The 15832-nt window shown below is 33.4% G+C and overlaps 2 protein-coding genes across 2 annotated transcripts in view; both read left to right on the forward strand.

Annotated features, from left to right (window-relative positions):
• LOC133199523 (ubiquitin-conjugating enzyme E2 D2B-like) overlaps positions 1–15832 on the forward strand; it is a 236971-nt gene that overhangs the window by 180085 nt on the left and 41054 nt on the right. The window lies entirely within an intron of this gene.
• On the forward strand, positions 11505–14245 carry LOC133199359 (visual pigment-like receptor peropsin). Its single transcript, XM_061335168.1, has 6 exons — positions 11505–11615; positions 12524–12683; positions 12918–13045; positions 13129–13225; positions 13345–13558; positions 13694–14245. The coding sequence occupies exons 1-6, from the start codon at positions 11543–11545 to the stop codon at positions 13928–13930; spliced, it is 909 nt and encodes a 302-aa protein (XP_061191152.1). The 5' UTR covers positions 11505–11542; the 3' UTR covers positions 13931–14245.

The following is a 15832-nucleotide window of genomic DNA, read 5'->3' on the forward strand; positions in this document are numbered from 1 at the left end:
AAATAAGAAATAGCTACATATTTCATTCATATTGGCATGTAGTACCAAGTAATTTATTTAATATAATCATAATACAGCATACTCATATACCAGTCACGAGTGTCATTTGTTTCATGTTTGAATCAGATGTAGTTTATTAAGGTCCATGAAATGAACCCAAAGATCCCAATTGTGTTTTTTATGTAACTAAAGAAGGATCAATATAGAGTCTGGTATAAATATCAAACCTAAGAAGAAGCCTTTCAGTTCTACTTAAGGTAATTATCTCTTAAAACAGGAGCACAGAACTGTCCAGAGCAATTTGTTAAAACAAAATGATTGTTTTGTAATAACTACATTTTTTATAGAAGGATTAAAACAATTTTTCTTTTGTTCTTAGATTTATATTTAATAAACTTAATAATTTTACAAAACTGAAAAGAAACTTGAATTGGAAAAATTCAGTTTTATACAGCCAGGGAAATGTTTCAGAATGCTTATGGGTATGGGACCCGGAGTAGTGATACATTCTGAATATGTTCAATCGCAATTTGAGACATATTCCATATTAATCATCTTCTGTTTTATGTTTATTTTATTTTTGAATTTTGTTTAAGATTGAATGAATTAAAGAAATGAAAAAAAAAACTTTAACTTTGTATTTCCCAGTTTAGAGAAAATTTGTAGTATTTCCGGGACGGGAAATACCGGTATTTACCACTGAACATTCCCATCACTGGTATTTCCCAACCAACCCTGTTTTGAAATACTCATGAATATGGATAAATGACCACCTTATTCATTTCGTAAAATCCTTCAGTTGTTTATCATTTGAAATTGGCCATAAAATGAACATTTTCGGTGTATTTTGGTTTTAAAACATAATACCCCCACCCCCCGTGAAAGAACAAAAGTTTTGTCATAAAATTGCTAAATAAAAATTTCAAAAGGGAAATATTTTTCAAAAATTTCGGTTTTTCTTTTATTTCTTTAGTAAAATTTGTGAGTTTTACCAAAAATATTTGAAGTTATTTCTATTTCTTTTATTAACTAATTCAAATTTTTTGAAAATTGATACATCTTAGAAATTTAAAAATTCATTGGAATATAATAACTATTTAAATTGACCTGGAGTTAGGTGACGAAACAATACTATCGTTCGCAGGCTTTTGCATATCAAAAGTAGTGCATCTGGCCAATTACTATTGAATAAACGCTCGAGCCCCGTATGGTCTATTTCTGAATTGTCTGCTCCTCTCTCCAAGTACTATGTTTTTTTTCAGGTGTCACATCATTTCCATAGAAGAAACGATTTGTAAAGTTTTCAATAAAAATCTTATTAGTTTGTTTGACTGATTTTTTAAAATTTAATTTAATTTTATTTATTTATTTTTCTCTGTGGGTGTGTGTGTGTGTGTGTGTGTGTGTGTGTGTGTGTTTTGTTTTGTTTTGATGAGTACTTTATAATTCATACTGTAGGAAGAATCGACACGTGGGTGTTTGGTATTACTTACACAAAGATACATAGCGGGTTCCAGTAAATTATCTATCAAGCCTCTTTCTTTACTGTTCACTAAAATATTAACAGTAGTGAAGGAGAAACTTCAGGAGTGTTGTGCAACAATATATTCGAGAAGTGGTGTAAATCAGATGTGGATGCTAAAAAATTCAAGGAACTTTTGGAAAATTTGAAATCACAAAATTTTACCAAAATCAACAACAAAAAACTTACGACTTATCATCTTTATATACTACCATTGGAACTCGTAAATTTACTTACCTAGTCATTGGTCATTTGCAAAATTATTCTGTTAATGAACATTCTGATTGTACACACAAGTACTCTTAAGTTGATATTAAAAAGATTCTGATTGACAATATCTATGTGGTTTTTGGAGACCAGGTCTTCCAACAATCTATTGTAATTTCCATGGGTACCAATTGCAACCCCTTATTAGCATGCAGACCTATTTTTGAATTCATATGAAGCACAATTGGTTCAAAATCTTATACGTGAAAAGAAGAAAACACCTGCTGTGGCCTTCAACTCGACATTTAGATATATCGACGAAGCATTGTCAATTAACAATGGTTATTTCCATTCTTATGTCGATACGATATAACTCAGTGAGCTTGAAATAAAAGATACCACAGAGTCTGTCACAGCTGTTTCATATTTGGATATTTTACTCGAAAAAGATGTTAATGGTAATCTAACAACCAAGTTTTATGACAAACGTGATGACTTTAACTTTTTAATCGTCATCTTCCCTTACTTATGCAGCAATATACCTTCATCACCTGCATACGGGGTTTATATCTCTCAGTTGATTCGATACGCAAGAGCATGTTCTACGTATGAACAATTTCTAAAACAAAATAAGTTACTGACAAACGAGTTGATGAAACAAGATTATCAGCAGTCTTGTTTAAAGTCGTCATTTCGTAGGTTCTATGGTTGATACAATGACCTTGTCAGCAAAATACAATTTATCATTCAGTCAAATGCTGACTGACTTTTTTCATACTAGTTGTTAGGCCATTATTTACACACTGAATTGTCGACGGATTTTTCTGTTGTTTCCCGACCGGTCGGCAGGGGATGCTCACTCCTCCATAGCACCTGATCCCACCTCTGATGTTTTAGAGGTCCGTGTTTGCTCTGCTCCAAAATTTGTATTGTTTAATGGACTTTTGAGCTTGAATAATGTTTGTTATCTTCATATATTTCATAACATTGACTGGTTGGATAAATTGCTTTTAAAATGCAGATTTTCTCAAAATGCCCATGGTTTCCCATTGAAAAAGATCAACCAACAATCACACAATTCTAGGTCGGGACTCCCAAAATTTGCAGCTTAGGCTCACTGAATGCATTTGTCACACTTTTGAAAAACAGATCCATTTACATGAATTCTGCCTTCCATCGATCCCAAATAAAGGAGAGTAGCAAAGTTGGACAATTTGGCATTGAAATTAAAATCAGATAACAGAGCATGAATGGATTTTAATGACAAACTCGAGAGGAACACAGGATTTCCACTCGGTACTATATGCAAATCCAGTCTGAGTAAAATTGAAAAAAAAGCGATCTATGAGACATAAAGAGAATAAGTCAGAATTTGAGGAAAAGATGAATTAGTACAAAAAGCAAGAGAAAAGAGAAAAAAATGCAGGGAAAATGAAAAGAAATTGATGTCCATTGGAACAATGTGACAAAAATGTAGAGAATATAGATATGAACGTGAAAATAAAAGTTTATTGTAAGGTATAAGCGCATTTAAAATCAGTGAAGTATTATCACACGATAGGTTACACCATCATTCGCTCTGCTCTGTAGTTTTTCGCAATTTCACATTGACGTTAACCCGAACCAGGAGATAGCCATTCCATGGTCCTAATATGTCTGTACTCTCAGATTCCTATATATCTGGAGTATTATTTTATAGCAACAGTATAATGTATATATATTCCTATTTATCCTCTGGCGATTGCCCACAGTCTTTCGCATTATTCTTTTATGTCTCTTGCAACCAGGACAAATACCCATGAGTGTGAGAAACAAGAAACAGCTGCATGATTGTAATTGCCTCTCATTATTTCTTCTTTCTTACTGCGTTTGTGCGATATGTTTTCTCAACTTTTGAACACTTTTCCATCATTTATACAATTTAAAACATTTTTGTACTCCGCTCAAATACAGAAGAATAAGTATTACAGTTGAATATAACTTCGACGGAAGCTGGATGGAAATACCCGTCATCTTTTATTCGTTCTTCTGTATCTCTGCGGCCGTGGGAACCATGCCTAATATTGATCAAAACCATTTCCTAATTCCCAATATTCCAGTTCTGTTGGTTTTCTCGTTGACAAGTTATAAGTAGATATCTGAGGCGATGGACCGTAAGCTCATTTGTGAGATAACACACCTAAAACATCTAACCATTGTAATTATAAAAACAAGCAAGTCGGTGTTAGATGAATCGTAATGGTAACAAATAGAATATGCTAATTAAAAATATATAAGATAGACAGTAGATTGGGAGTGTGAATCAAAATATCGATATTGATTTGTAATTTATCAACGAACTTTTTTTAGAAAACAATAATAAAAGAAACTTGATAAATTATTTGGATGAGCAGAGGGATATTTCACGCTCTTTTATTTTGTTCCAGGATGTCAAAATTTGATATAACGTATTTACCTGTCTAAAATGTAAAAAAAAAAAAATTAATTAATATTTTACTACGCCTTCATTTAATTTTGAAAACAGTGGATTGGTCATGTTTTTAAAAAGTTATTTGCTGACTACTGATTGACAACACAATAAATAACTAAAGCCAACTGATCACTTAACTACAGAATTTATACTTTGACAATTTTCTGATTTTCATGTCACGCATATTTTTTATAGTCTAATCTTTCAAACAGTCTGATTCAAAGTCTCCTTCCTGTCTTAAATAAATATCCTCTTCTATCTAGACTTTATATTTATAAACCACTACTGTAATCCATGGTATCCTAGCACCATCCGCACAGATGTCCCTATAAACCCGAGGTTGTAAATGCCATGTTATGTAACATCAAGATCGATCTCTTGTATATGGACAGGTGTCCGGCAGTTATTCTTGGAGTATTTGACCTTAGCTTTCATAAAACACAAATCTTATAATTGAAGAAATTTTACTACTTTAGAAATGTATTCTCTGGAAACGCACATAAGTAGATAGAACATGTAAACCAAAGTAAATTATAAATAATTATAGAATTGATTTTTTTCTCTCTGCGACATTGAATATTTTGAATTGCATCGCAATCAGAAACTGGAGTTCTTTGCACAGACTGAAATCTAATACCGTCTGCTGCGGGTGCTAAACATTGAAAGTATTTTCACAAGTCACAGCATGAAATTTTTATTTTAACTAAAATGCTCAGTTATTTCTGCATCACTTCATGTTTAGCAGAATTTAACAGCCAATGAACACTTTCTTCACACTTTAAAGAAAGTGAAATTCTCATTTCCTAAAAGGTTCAAGTAGGCTTTCCTGATTAAGGAGTGTCCGGTGTTGTGTTTCATCTGTTTGTTAACTTTTCACGTTTTCAGCCACCTTCAGAGCCAGCATTGAGTCAATTTCATCCAACCATGCCATTAAACAAGTTATTCAAAATTGTTCTTTCAAAGAATCAATCCATTTTTTCAAAAGGAGATAACTTGTCCCCCAAAAAATAAATAAGAAAAAATAATGGAAATATGGAGGGTCATCTAAAGAAATGGGGAAATGGGAAAAACCCCAATACGGTTCAAAGTTTTTTTTATATAGTAATATGCAGGGAAACTCCTTCACTATCTTCTCGTGAAGAACAAGGGTCAAAAATAGTCATATCATCATGTTCACATGGATTTTTTGAAATCAGGTTCCCAGAGACTAGCCTTCGCCGCCACTGCAGGGTCAAAGTTTTTCTTGGACATATATAGGAAAATATCATTAAAATCTACCACCTAAATATCAAGACTATACAATTAGTTAAACAGGACCCCGCGGCTAAACTGGGCCAAAAAGGAGGTTTAAGTTTTATATAAAGATTTATGTCTTTATTATTATTAAGAACAACAGGGCTACAATTAAGAGAAGCGTGTTTATGTCGTATCATTTCAATTTTGATCAAATCGTTGTCCTTTGGGCTGCAGAAGGGGGCAAGTTTTTTATGGGAAAACATCGGAAAAATTAATAAAAGCTTCGTTTATGGAACAGCTGGGCAACAATATTCATTTCGATATACAGTTTTCAAGTTGAAGTCTGGATTTAGATGAGACATCCTGGGGTACAAATGAGACAATTCGGGTGTAAAGACGAAAAAGGACCCCGTAGATCAATGACCGGGGGTCGTTTTTCGATGACGCCCAGTCGTTATTTGACGTCGAAAAAATGATCCTTTTGCCTGTAGAAAAAGTGTCATCACCCTTAAAATACGTGAAGAAAAATTACCCCCGTAAAATAATGACCCCTTGTACATTTTATTAGGGGTGTATTTTTTCTTCGGCTCTAAAAATTAAGAATAATAAATAGATCAAGATGCCCGTTAGCCAAAATGCTCACCTGAACTAAATTTAGATTTGTTGGTCTCATTAAATCTTCGTATAGACACACACTTCCGGTTAATGCGTCAAATAAAATTATCTGTGTGACAATATTAATCTATTTCAATCTACGATATGTAGAAATGCGTCCATGTTGATTTGACAACGTATCATTGTTTTTTTTTAAAATGTTCCCCTTATACTCCAGAGGAAGGGAGAGAGATAATTGTTTGTAATGTATACCTACAGGTTAATATGTATATGGTCAACATTAAGAGTCAGAGTTATAAGAATCATGGAGAAAAAAAACAAACAAAGATAATAATGAGGAATAGGGTCATTAAGTGTGATACTTTTGTCAAATTAAAAATTAATCATCCCCTTGTGGAATAAACACATATTGCACACATCATGGCCATTTGGACAAGGACCTGAAGATTTTTGAATCACCTTCTCAAGAAAGCATGGGTAGGTTTATGCCACTTTTACGCTAAAATATGTTCAATAAGAATAGAACTCGGAAATGTTCTTATCGTGATTGGTGATCTATGCTTCTGTTTTTAATGATTAAGCTAAGAAGTAATTGAAAAATTAAAAGAAAGAATTAAAAGATCAGTATGTACTGACTTTAGTTGACAAAGCATATGACAACATAGTCTTTATTTAAACGATTGAGGGACAGTATGAAAACCATCTATCCTTCTGTATTCAGTAATTCAGAAGTGAAAAAAGAATTAGATAGATTACACGATCAGTACCTACTGGTCCCTGCTGACAAAGCAGGTAACAACATTGGCTTTGTTTGTAAGGCTCATTATATAAATTGTATTTTAGAAGAACTGGGATTTAATTCTTCAAGTGGTAATCCAACTTATACCCATAGCTTCCTTTCTAAGGAGGAAATTCTTCAAAATCATATGTCAGTTTTGAATATTTTTAATATTCTAAACAACCAAAATGAATTTGAATTACCATATTTATATTGGATTCCGAAACTTCATAAAAATCCTTACAAACAAAGATACATAGCGGGTCCCAGTAAATGTTCTACCAAGCCTCTTTCTTTACTCCTCACTAAGATATTAACAGCAGTATATCTTGAGAACACTTTTTTCAATGAAGCTTACAACTGGTGGAAAATTGTCATTTTTCCTCATATGCTGAGATGTTTTTATTCATGGGTGTTTGGTGCTATAAATAGAAAAGGGAACCCCCTTCAGATAGTGTTTATTTCAGTAAATGGTTTCCAGTACTTGTCAGTCACACTATGTTTATAACAATTAGTCTGCATTTTTTCCATCCGACATTACCTGAGAAAGTGCAAGAGTCTACATTTTCTCGATTATTCGAGGTATCTATTTTTAGACCATTGTTACTAAAATAGGAAACACGAGTCGACCCTCAATATTGTATCAATTATTGTACAAACACTTGTTCTTTATGAAGGCATATTGTAGAGAGCTTTATATTTGTTAATACTTTTTCTATGAAGCTTCCAATTAGCATAAAACTGTCATTTTTCCTAATATTCAGAGACATATTTATATTTAGGTGCTTGATACTATAAATAGAAATGGGAATACCCCTCAACCATTGTCCACTCCAGCTAGGGGTGTCCAGCTGCTGTCATTAATATCTTAAATTTTACAATATACGTCCTATTTATCCAGCAATGACATCTAAAACTGCCAAAATTTGATTTTTTACATTTTTCTAAAATCTATCTATTTATAGATACATGTTACTAAAAATAGGATAAAAAGCCCACCGATATTTTTTCATGAAATGACACTACTAATTGTCAAGAATAAAAACACACATATGTTTTGGAAATTTTCCACGGACAATTTTTCTTATTTAGACTTAAAGATCCCCAAAAAATACTAAATCCCTCATTTTTCAAATTTTCAGAAACCATGTCAGTCTTTTTCTTAGAGTGGGAATATTTTTAGAATAAATGATTATATGCCCTGTGTACCTTAAAAGTTCATGTTATCATATGATCCAATAATATTGAAATAACTAGATATAAGTGTTAACTGAAATGTAATGCCCTGTTCACACGGAGAGTTTAATTCGTAGTAAATTAATGCGAAGTAAAATGATGCGAATTAAACTAATGCGAATTAAATTGCGTTCACACGACAGGTAATGCGAAGTATACTAATGCGAATTATAATTTTATTTCTACAACAAGGCTATTCAGTGAGGCTATTATGACGTCATTTACAAATCACGTCATATTGTGCACAGCAGATATATACATTTGACATAATGTCATAGTGTCTATACACATTTTAGTGATTAACATAATTTTCCTTTGTTTTCCACTCAAAATTGGCACAAATACCTATATTTGACCATCGACTTGGCCTGTGACTAAATTCTGCCCTTACGCATGCGTCAAAATTTAATTCGAATTAGCTTCGCTTAGCGTTCACACGGAGCTAATGCGAAGTAATTTAATGCGCAGTAAACTAATGCCCTGTTCACACGGAGAGTTTAATTCGAATTAAACGTAAGTTACTGCGAATTAAATTTGATCCGCGTTCACACGGAGAATTTAATGCGAATTAGTTTAATTCGAATTAGTTTACTGCGCATTAAATTACTTCGCATTAGCTCCGTGTGAACGCTAAGCGAAGCTAATTCGAATTAAATTTTGACGCATGCGTAAGGGCAGAATTAAGTCACAGGCCACAAGTCGATGGTCAAATATAAGTACTTGTGCTATTTTTGAGTGGAAAACAAAGGAAAATTATGTTAATCACTAAAATGTGTACAGACACTATGACATTATGTCAGATGTATACATGTACCTGCTCTGCACAAAATGACGTGATTTGTAAATGACGTCATAATAGCCTTACTGAATAGCCTTACAATTCGCATTACTTTACTTCGCATTAGCTGTCGTGTGAACGCAATTTAATTCGCATTAGTTTGATTCGCATCATTTTACTTCGCATTAATTTACTGCGAATTAAACTCTCCATGTGAACACGGCATAATTCGAATTAAACTAATTCGCATTAAATTCTCCGTGTGAACGCGGATCAAATTTAATCCGCAGTAACTTACGTTCAATTCGAATTAAACTCTCCGTGTGAACAGGGCATAACTTTTGCATTCGAAACCTGATTTATGCCCTGTTCACAAGGAGATTTTAATTCGCAGTAAATTAATGCGAAGTAATATGATGCGAATTAAACTAATGCGAATTAAATTGCGTTCACACGACAGCTTATGCAAAGTAAACTAATGCGAATTATAATTTTATTTCTACAACAAGCCTATTCAGGGAGGTTATTATGACTTCATTTGCAAATTACGTCATATTGTGCACAGCAGATATACATTTGACATAATGTCAGAGTGTCTGTACACATTTTAGTGATTACCCTAATTTTCCTTTGTTTTCCACTCAAAAATAGCACAAGTACCTATATTTGACCATCGACATGTGGCCTGTGTCTTAATTCTGCCCTTACTCATGCGTCAAAATTTTTAAATTCGAATTAGCTTCGCTTAGCGTTCACACGGAGCTAATGCTAAGTAATTTAATGCGCAGTAAACTAATTCGCATTAAATTCTCCATGTGAACGCGGTTCATATTTATGCCCTGTTCACACGGAGAGTTTAATTCGAATTAAACGTAAGTTACTGCGAATTAAATTTGATCTGCGTTCACACGGAGAATTTAATGCGAATTAGTTTAATTCGAATTAGTTTACTGCGCATTAAATTACTTCGCATTAGCTCCGTGTGAACGCTAAGCGAAGCTAATTCGAATTAAATTTTGACGCATGCGTAAGGGCAGAATTTAGTCACAGGCCATATGTCGATGGTCAAATATAGGTACTTGTGCTATTTTTGAGTGGAAAACAAAGGAAATTATTTTAATCACTAAAATGTGCGCAGACACTATGACATTTTGTCAAATGTTTATCTGCTCTGCACAATATGACGTGATTTGTAAATGACGTCATAATAGCCTCACTGAATAGCCTTGTTGTAGAAATAAAATTATAATTCGCATTAGTTTACTTCGCATTACCTGTCGTGTGAACGCAATTTAATTCGCATTAGTTTAATTCGCATCATTTTACTTCGCATTAATTTACTACGAATTAAACTCCCCGTGTGAACAGGGCATTAGTTCGCAGTAACTTACGTTTAATTCGAATTAAACTCTCCATGTGAACAGGGCATTAAATGGTATCAGTATCGCCAAACCCCTAACTCTGTCATTACCCTAACTCCGTCACTTTCGGGAAACTCAGCGCTGTTTGTAAACGAATGCGATTGTGACGTCATTTTTACATGCTAAAAATCTACAATCAAATGCCGAGAAAATTTTACAGTCAAGTTGAAGAATGCGTCAAAAATAAATAACAATTACACGTGATCTATTGTATCTATCATATTTTATGTGAAATCAGTAAGTACTTTTTTCCTTTATGCGCTATTCCATCGATACCTTCGACATGTGCGTCAATTTTTACATGTCAGTCATATTTATGTAGGTCTTTGCCAAAGGATTAATATGACATACCATATTGAATACGGCTAAAAATATTTTATTTTCCGTTTCAATTTACCCTAATACGCTACACGTTGGAGATAACGTAGCGTTACGTTATTGCATATAAAATACGTTATATTAACATTATTTTTTCTGTGGTTGATACTTTTCCTAAAATAAAATTTAATACTATTTTAAATGTTAAAAACTAATTTTCTCTGTTTACAAGTTTAAGAAGAAGGGGGAAAAACTAAATTGGAAAAAAATATTCTAATTAATACATTGACATATTGTAGAGGGCCCCGGTGACGGTTTTAGGGTTCATTTTACGTTTACGGATGTGATACGCGTTCTATTTATAGTAGTTTCGTATAAGCCCAATTAAAATCTGATTTTTTTAAAATAGTTCTGAAAACAATGTTTAAGTACATTACTAAGTGTAGCAAACAAGCAACAAATCAAACAGTAATTCAGAGAGTAACCTGGCATGTTTTCCGCTAATGGTGACGGAGTTTGGGTAGTAGGGGATATATAAAATATCAGGTACCACAAAAGACTTTTGATTTCAATGATATTTGTTTTTATAAAATCAGGTAACACAAACGAATTCGGACTTTTGATTTAAATGGTATATGTGTTTATAAAATCAGGAAGCACAAAAGAAATTGGACTTTTGATTTTAATTGTATATGTGTATATAAAAATCAGGTATCACAAACGAATTCGGACTTTTGTAAGACTCACCTTTTGGTGCAGAAAGAGATACACGATTTTGTTAATAAGCCGATTGGGCTATGTGTTATAAATCGTGGCTCTCACGCAGTCTTCAGGCTGCTATTGATTTTAGCATTATCAGTACCTGTTTGGTATATAACCATTGTAACATTCCTTAAGTCTCATTCGCTGCAGCTCGTCTGAGCACTTCACTCTGACGGTGCCTAGTGTTAATCAAGGTGAAATGGCCTCAATAGACTCTGGAGAATTCTCAGATCTTGAACACAAAGGTGTAGCAGTTCTCTACTTTCTTTTTGGTAAGTAAAGCAATGCTCTTTGAATATTAGTATCTGTTTACACAATAAGAAAATAAATAAATACCTAAAGGAAAAAAAATCAATTATTTTTCATTCTTTCAGAAGCTGGAAGTCATTTATTTATCAGTTGGGGACTATTATCATCTATATATAAAAATGAGAATTTTAAGATTTGTATTATTTTTCTTTCTTTGCAAACTCTTAGCCTTACAATCGTTCATTAAATGCCTATATATTTTTGAAACTCCCACAAGGATTACGGTGATATTACTGTAATAATTTGCTTCCACCCACCAGAAAACATAATCGGTGGTTTTCTATTACACTTGTATGTAACGGCCTTCTCAGATTTAAAAAGATAAACGGGAAATAGGCTTTCATTAAAATTCAGACTAAATTGTATAAAAATAGTTTTATCTCGAAGTATCCATTTTCTATGTAAAATTGAGAAGATAATCAAGAATTGAATCAAATTATGCCAGTTAAGTTAATCATTGGATGAGATTGATTTTGTGCGCAGTGGCTTATGTTAAATTTTTGCGTGAACAACAAAAATTCATTAGCGATACATGCATTAGATATATCGGGTTCCAGCAATATGGAAAAGCTTCTAAATAATTAGATGTGTATTAATCAAAGCAAGTTTTCATGACAATAATAAGTAATTTATTTGTAAATGCATGATATAATGGTATCATTTATTGTCATTAATTCTTAATGATTATACCAATATCATAATATCACATAATAAAAATGAATCGCAATGCAGCCTGTACGAAGTGAGCATTCTTCAGGGTTTATATCTTGTTTTGCATTAAGAAGAAAAATATTTTCATAAATCCAAAAATATCTTTCTATTTTCATAGTTTGTGTTTAGTTTTCTTGCCAAAGCTCGTTTCTCTCTGTAGGAGTATTAGGAGTTTTGATGAACTCGTTTGTGCTGAAAACTTTTATGAAGGATGGCGTGTTGACCTCCCCAAAAAATCTCCTCCACATGAACCTGGCGTTCTCTAACATCCTCATGGTCCTTGGGTTTCCCTTCTCAGGCCTCTCCAGTTGGCACGGGAAGTAGGTTTTACGACATTCTCATTTACCGTCAATCCGTACAAAAAAGAGGGATGATTTGTAGTTACAGTATTGAAAATTAAATTATCATTTTTAAAAAATCTTGGCAATTTGTCTGAAGCAATGAAGCATTTCATTAAGCTTCCATAAAATTTTGAAAATTATGCTAAGATATTATTGGAAGTAATGAATCTTTACCTCTTTACTACTGGAAATACTAATCTAAGAGTTTTACAGGTGGATGTTTGGTCAACAGGGTTGTCAATTATATGGAGTTGAGTCCTACACGGGGGGTATAGCTTGTACAGGCTTTGTATTTGCTTTATGCTTTGAACGGTACCTTGCCAATCGACAAAGACAAATATGTAAGTAGATACCTTTAAGTCTTGCATGAAAAGAAAGTTAGAACATTCTCTTGAACATTGACAAAATCATTTTTATTGAGCAGACGATACAATGAGCTCCAGCACGTGGTGGTTGATTACCCTTGTTGTCTGGCTGCACGCGATCGTCTGGGCTATTCTTCCAGTGTTAGGCTGGAGCAGGTAAGCTTCTTAACCTTTACCGTATTCTTACTAATTTGACTAATGTCTCCTTTCAGTCTTAGCTGCTGAAAGATAATCTCAAAAGTATTTGAACGTTTTACACAATCCCTTCCATTTAGTTATTCCATGGAAGCGTCGGGAGTTGCCTGCGGCTTGAACTGGCTGAAACACGACTTTAACCACACCTCCTTTGTGATTTTCATGACTGTTGAACACTCCATCATTTATCTGTTGGCGTTCATTTTCCTTAAGTCTGCTAAAAGTTACGTGGACTCCCACACGATCCTCGAAGTCAACACACACAACTGGTTCACCGAAAAACAGCTTGTCTGGGTACCGTCCATTCCTGTTAAATTTTCACAACTGATAAATTTGCCTTTTCTAGCTATGACTCATGATGGTATGACTAATATATTGTACACATTTTTGATTATGTTTCCTGATTAGATAACAATTTTATATTTGTAGATAACATTTACTTTTCTGCTGATTTCTGGAATAGGCTGGGGTCCTTACGGCTATTTTGCAGTTTGGAGCCAGCACACTCAAATTACCAGTATTTCTATGTTAGCCGTCACTTTGCCGCCTCTGTTCGCTAAGGGATCAACTTTATTTTACATTATACCATACCTTGTGGCTAGCGACCGTTTTCGGGACGCTGTTGTTGGAGGCGTGGTGAGGACCGAAAACAAAAAAGACAAGTAGATAATCTTGGTCACTTTGGAGAAACGTTTAATGCGTGAAGGAACAGAGAGGAAAGCTTCAAAAGTTTATTTTACCAGAATCTTATGTGTTTTTCAAGAAATCTTTGAAAATCTGTTAAAAAACATATCTTTAAAAATAAAGTTCATCCTTAAAGACGAGAAATCTATATACGTTTAGGCTTACCTTTGTGGCTCCATCAGAAGCACAGTTAGTCTTTATGAATTCTCGTCTTCGTTTTCTATAAAGGTTTTACTTTTGATTTACATAAGTATTTCTATGCCGTGCAATCTTTTACAAACATTGTGTTATATTTGATAAAACGCGTGATTTACATTTAAAATCTTGTTATTCATATTTGAAGAAGATTTTTTTTTCTATATTCACTTGTGATTCATATTCTAAAGCTTGTGATTTAAATATGAATAACAACTTTTTCTCGAAAATAAATCACAAGTTGATTGAATATTAATTACAAGAATTGCGAGTTCGTCGCATATAAATGAAAAAAGTATCGAATATAACTCAAGTTTTTGCATATAAATAGCAAGTTTTCAGATGTGAATTAAAAATAATCTTGGGGACCAATTTTCGAGGCTAATAATTATCAATTATTACAAATGTGCTAAACCACCTCAGTTTGAAAACAGCGAGGCACAGGACACCCCGTAAAGACAACCATGCTACTGATATTTTAGAGGTCTTAAGATACTCATTTTTAACGTAATTTATTATTCTATCTCAAGAGAGTTTGGTCCTTTATTTAAACAAACTTGAATTTCCTTTACTGTTACACAGTTAGATATTGCTTATTCAATTATTGATTGTTCTGGCCATTAAAAAGTCCATAAAACAGTTTAAATTGTAAGCGAATTGTTATAATAATTATCGAAGTGTCAATACATGTCACAGCTATGGTTTGTTCCTTGCATTTGAGCAATCTTAAAATAACAAAAGATAATTGGTACATGGTATAAGATCAAGTCCAATTAATATTTTTACAAACAAGGCCCAGTATACTGGTGGGTAATTTATTACAAAAACAACACAGGCCGTTACTGACAAAAAATTCTCGAAGCTGTGTAGCACTTATTATTATTGTACTTTTTTATACGTACATGGAAAATCAACCGTTTTTGTTGAGGAAAATAACCTTATCGACTGTCTCTGAGGAAGTCGCTTTCTCAATTTATGATGAGAATTCCATCTCGCTATCACTTTTTTATTGCATTTATTTATTTATAATAATATTCGAATGTCGTTTCATTATTCGATCGTCGGTCCATTCGACTGATAGTCGAATAGTCGACATCCGTAATTTAATTAAAATGAATTTTGAAACCATTTCATCTAATACAGTCCCTGAAACATTCTACTTTCCCACTTGAACGGTGAGCGAACGCTGAACGAACGCAGAGCGAACGGTGAGTGAACGATGTGTGAACGCTGAACGCAACTTGGTGAACGATGTGTGAACGGTGAGCGAACGCAGAACGCGAACGGAGCGCAAACGCGAACGCAAAGTGAACGGTGAACGAACGGTGAACGCAAGATGAACGATATATTCGGAATGCTTCTGATCTTTTCCTTGCATTGAAACTATTTTATTGTATTATAATGTCAGGTGCCAAAAAAATAATAATAATAATAAATAAGTAAACCAATAAATGAATGAATAAATAAGTCAATAAAATAAATTCTCCAAAATTGTCCTAAGAAAGACGATGCATGCACATTAAGTTTTTAATCACACGATTTTTATCGCATTAAAACATTGCAATTGTTGCCGAACGCTGAAGTTTAAACAAATCAGAGAAAACTTCTGACTTATAGAATGAACTAAAGCGGTTGTAACATCCATTCATATATCTCCGTGTCAGGGCGATTTCGTGTAAAGTAATGAAA

The sequence above is a fragment of the Saccostrea echinata genome, unplaced genomic scaffold (genome assembly GCF_033153115.1).
Source record: "Saccostrea echinata isolate AGI-Se365-2 ecotype Australia unplaced genomic scaffold, CSIRO_AGI_Sech_v1 ptg000034l, whole genome shotgun sequence".
NCBI classification, from domain to species: Eukaryota; Metazoa; Mollusca; class Bivalvia; order Ostreida; family Ostreidae; genus Saccostrea; species Saccostrea echinata.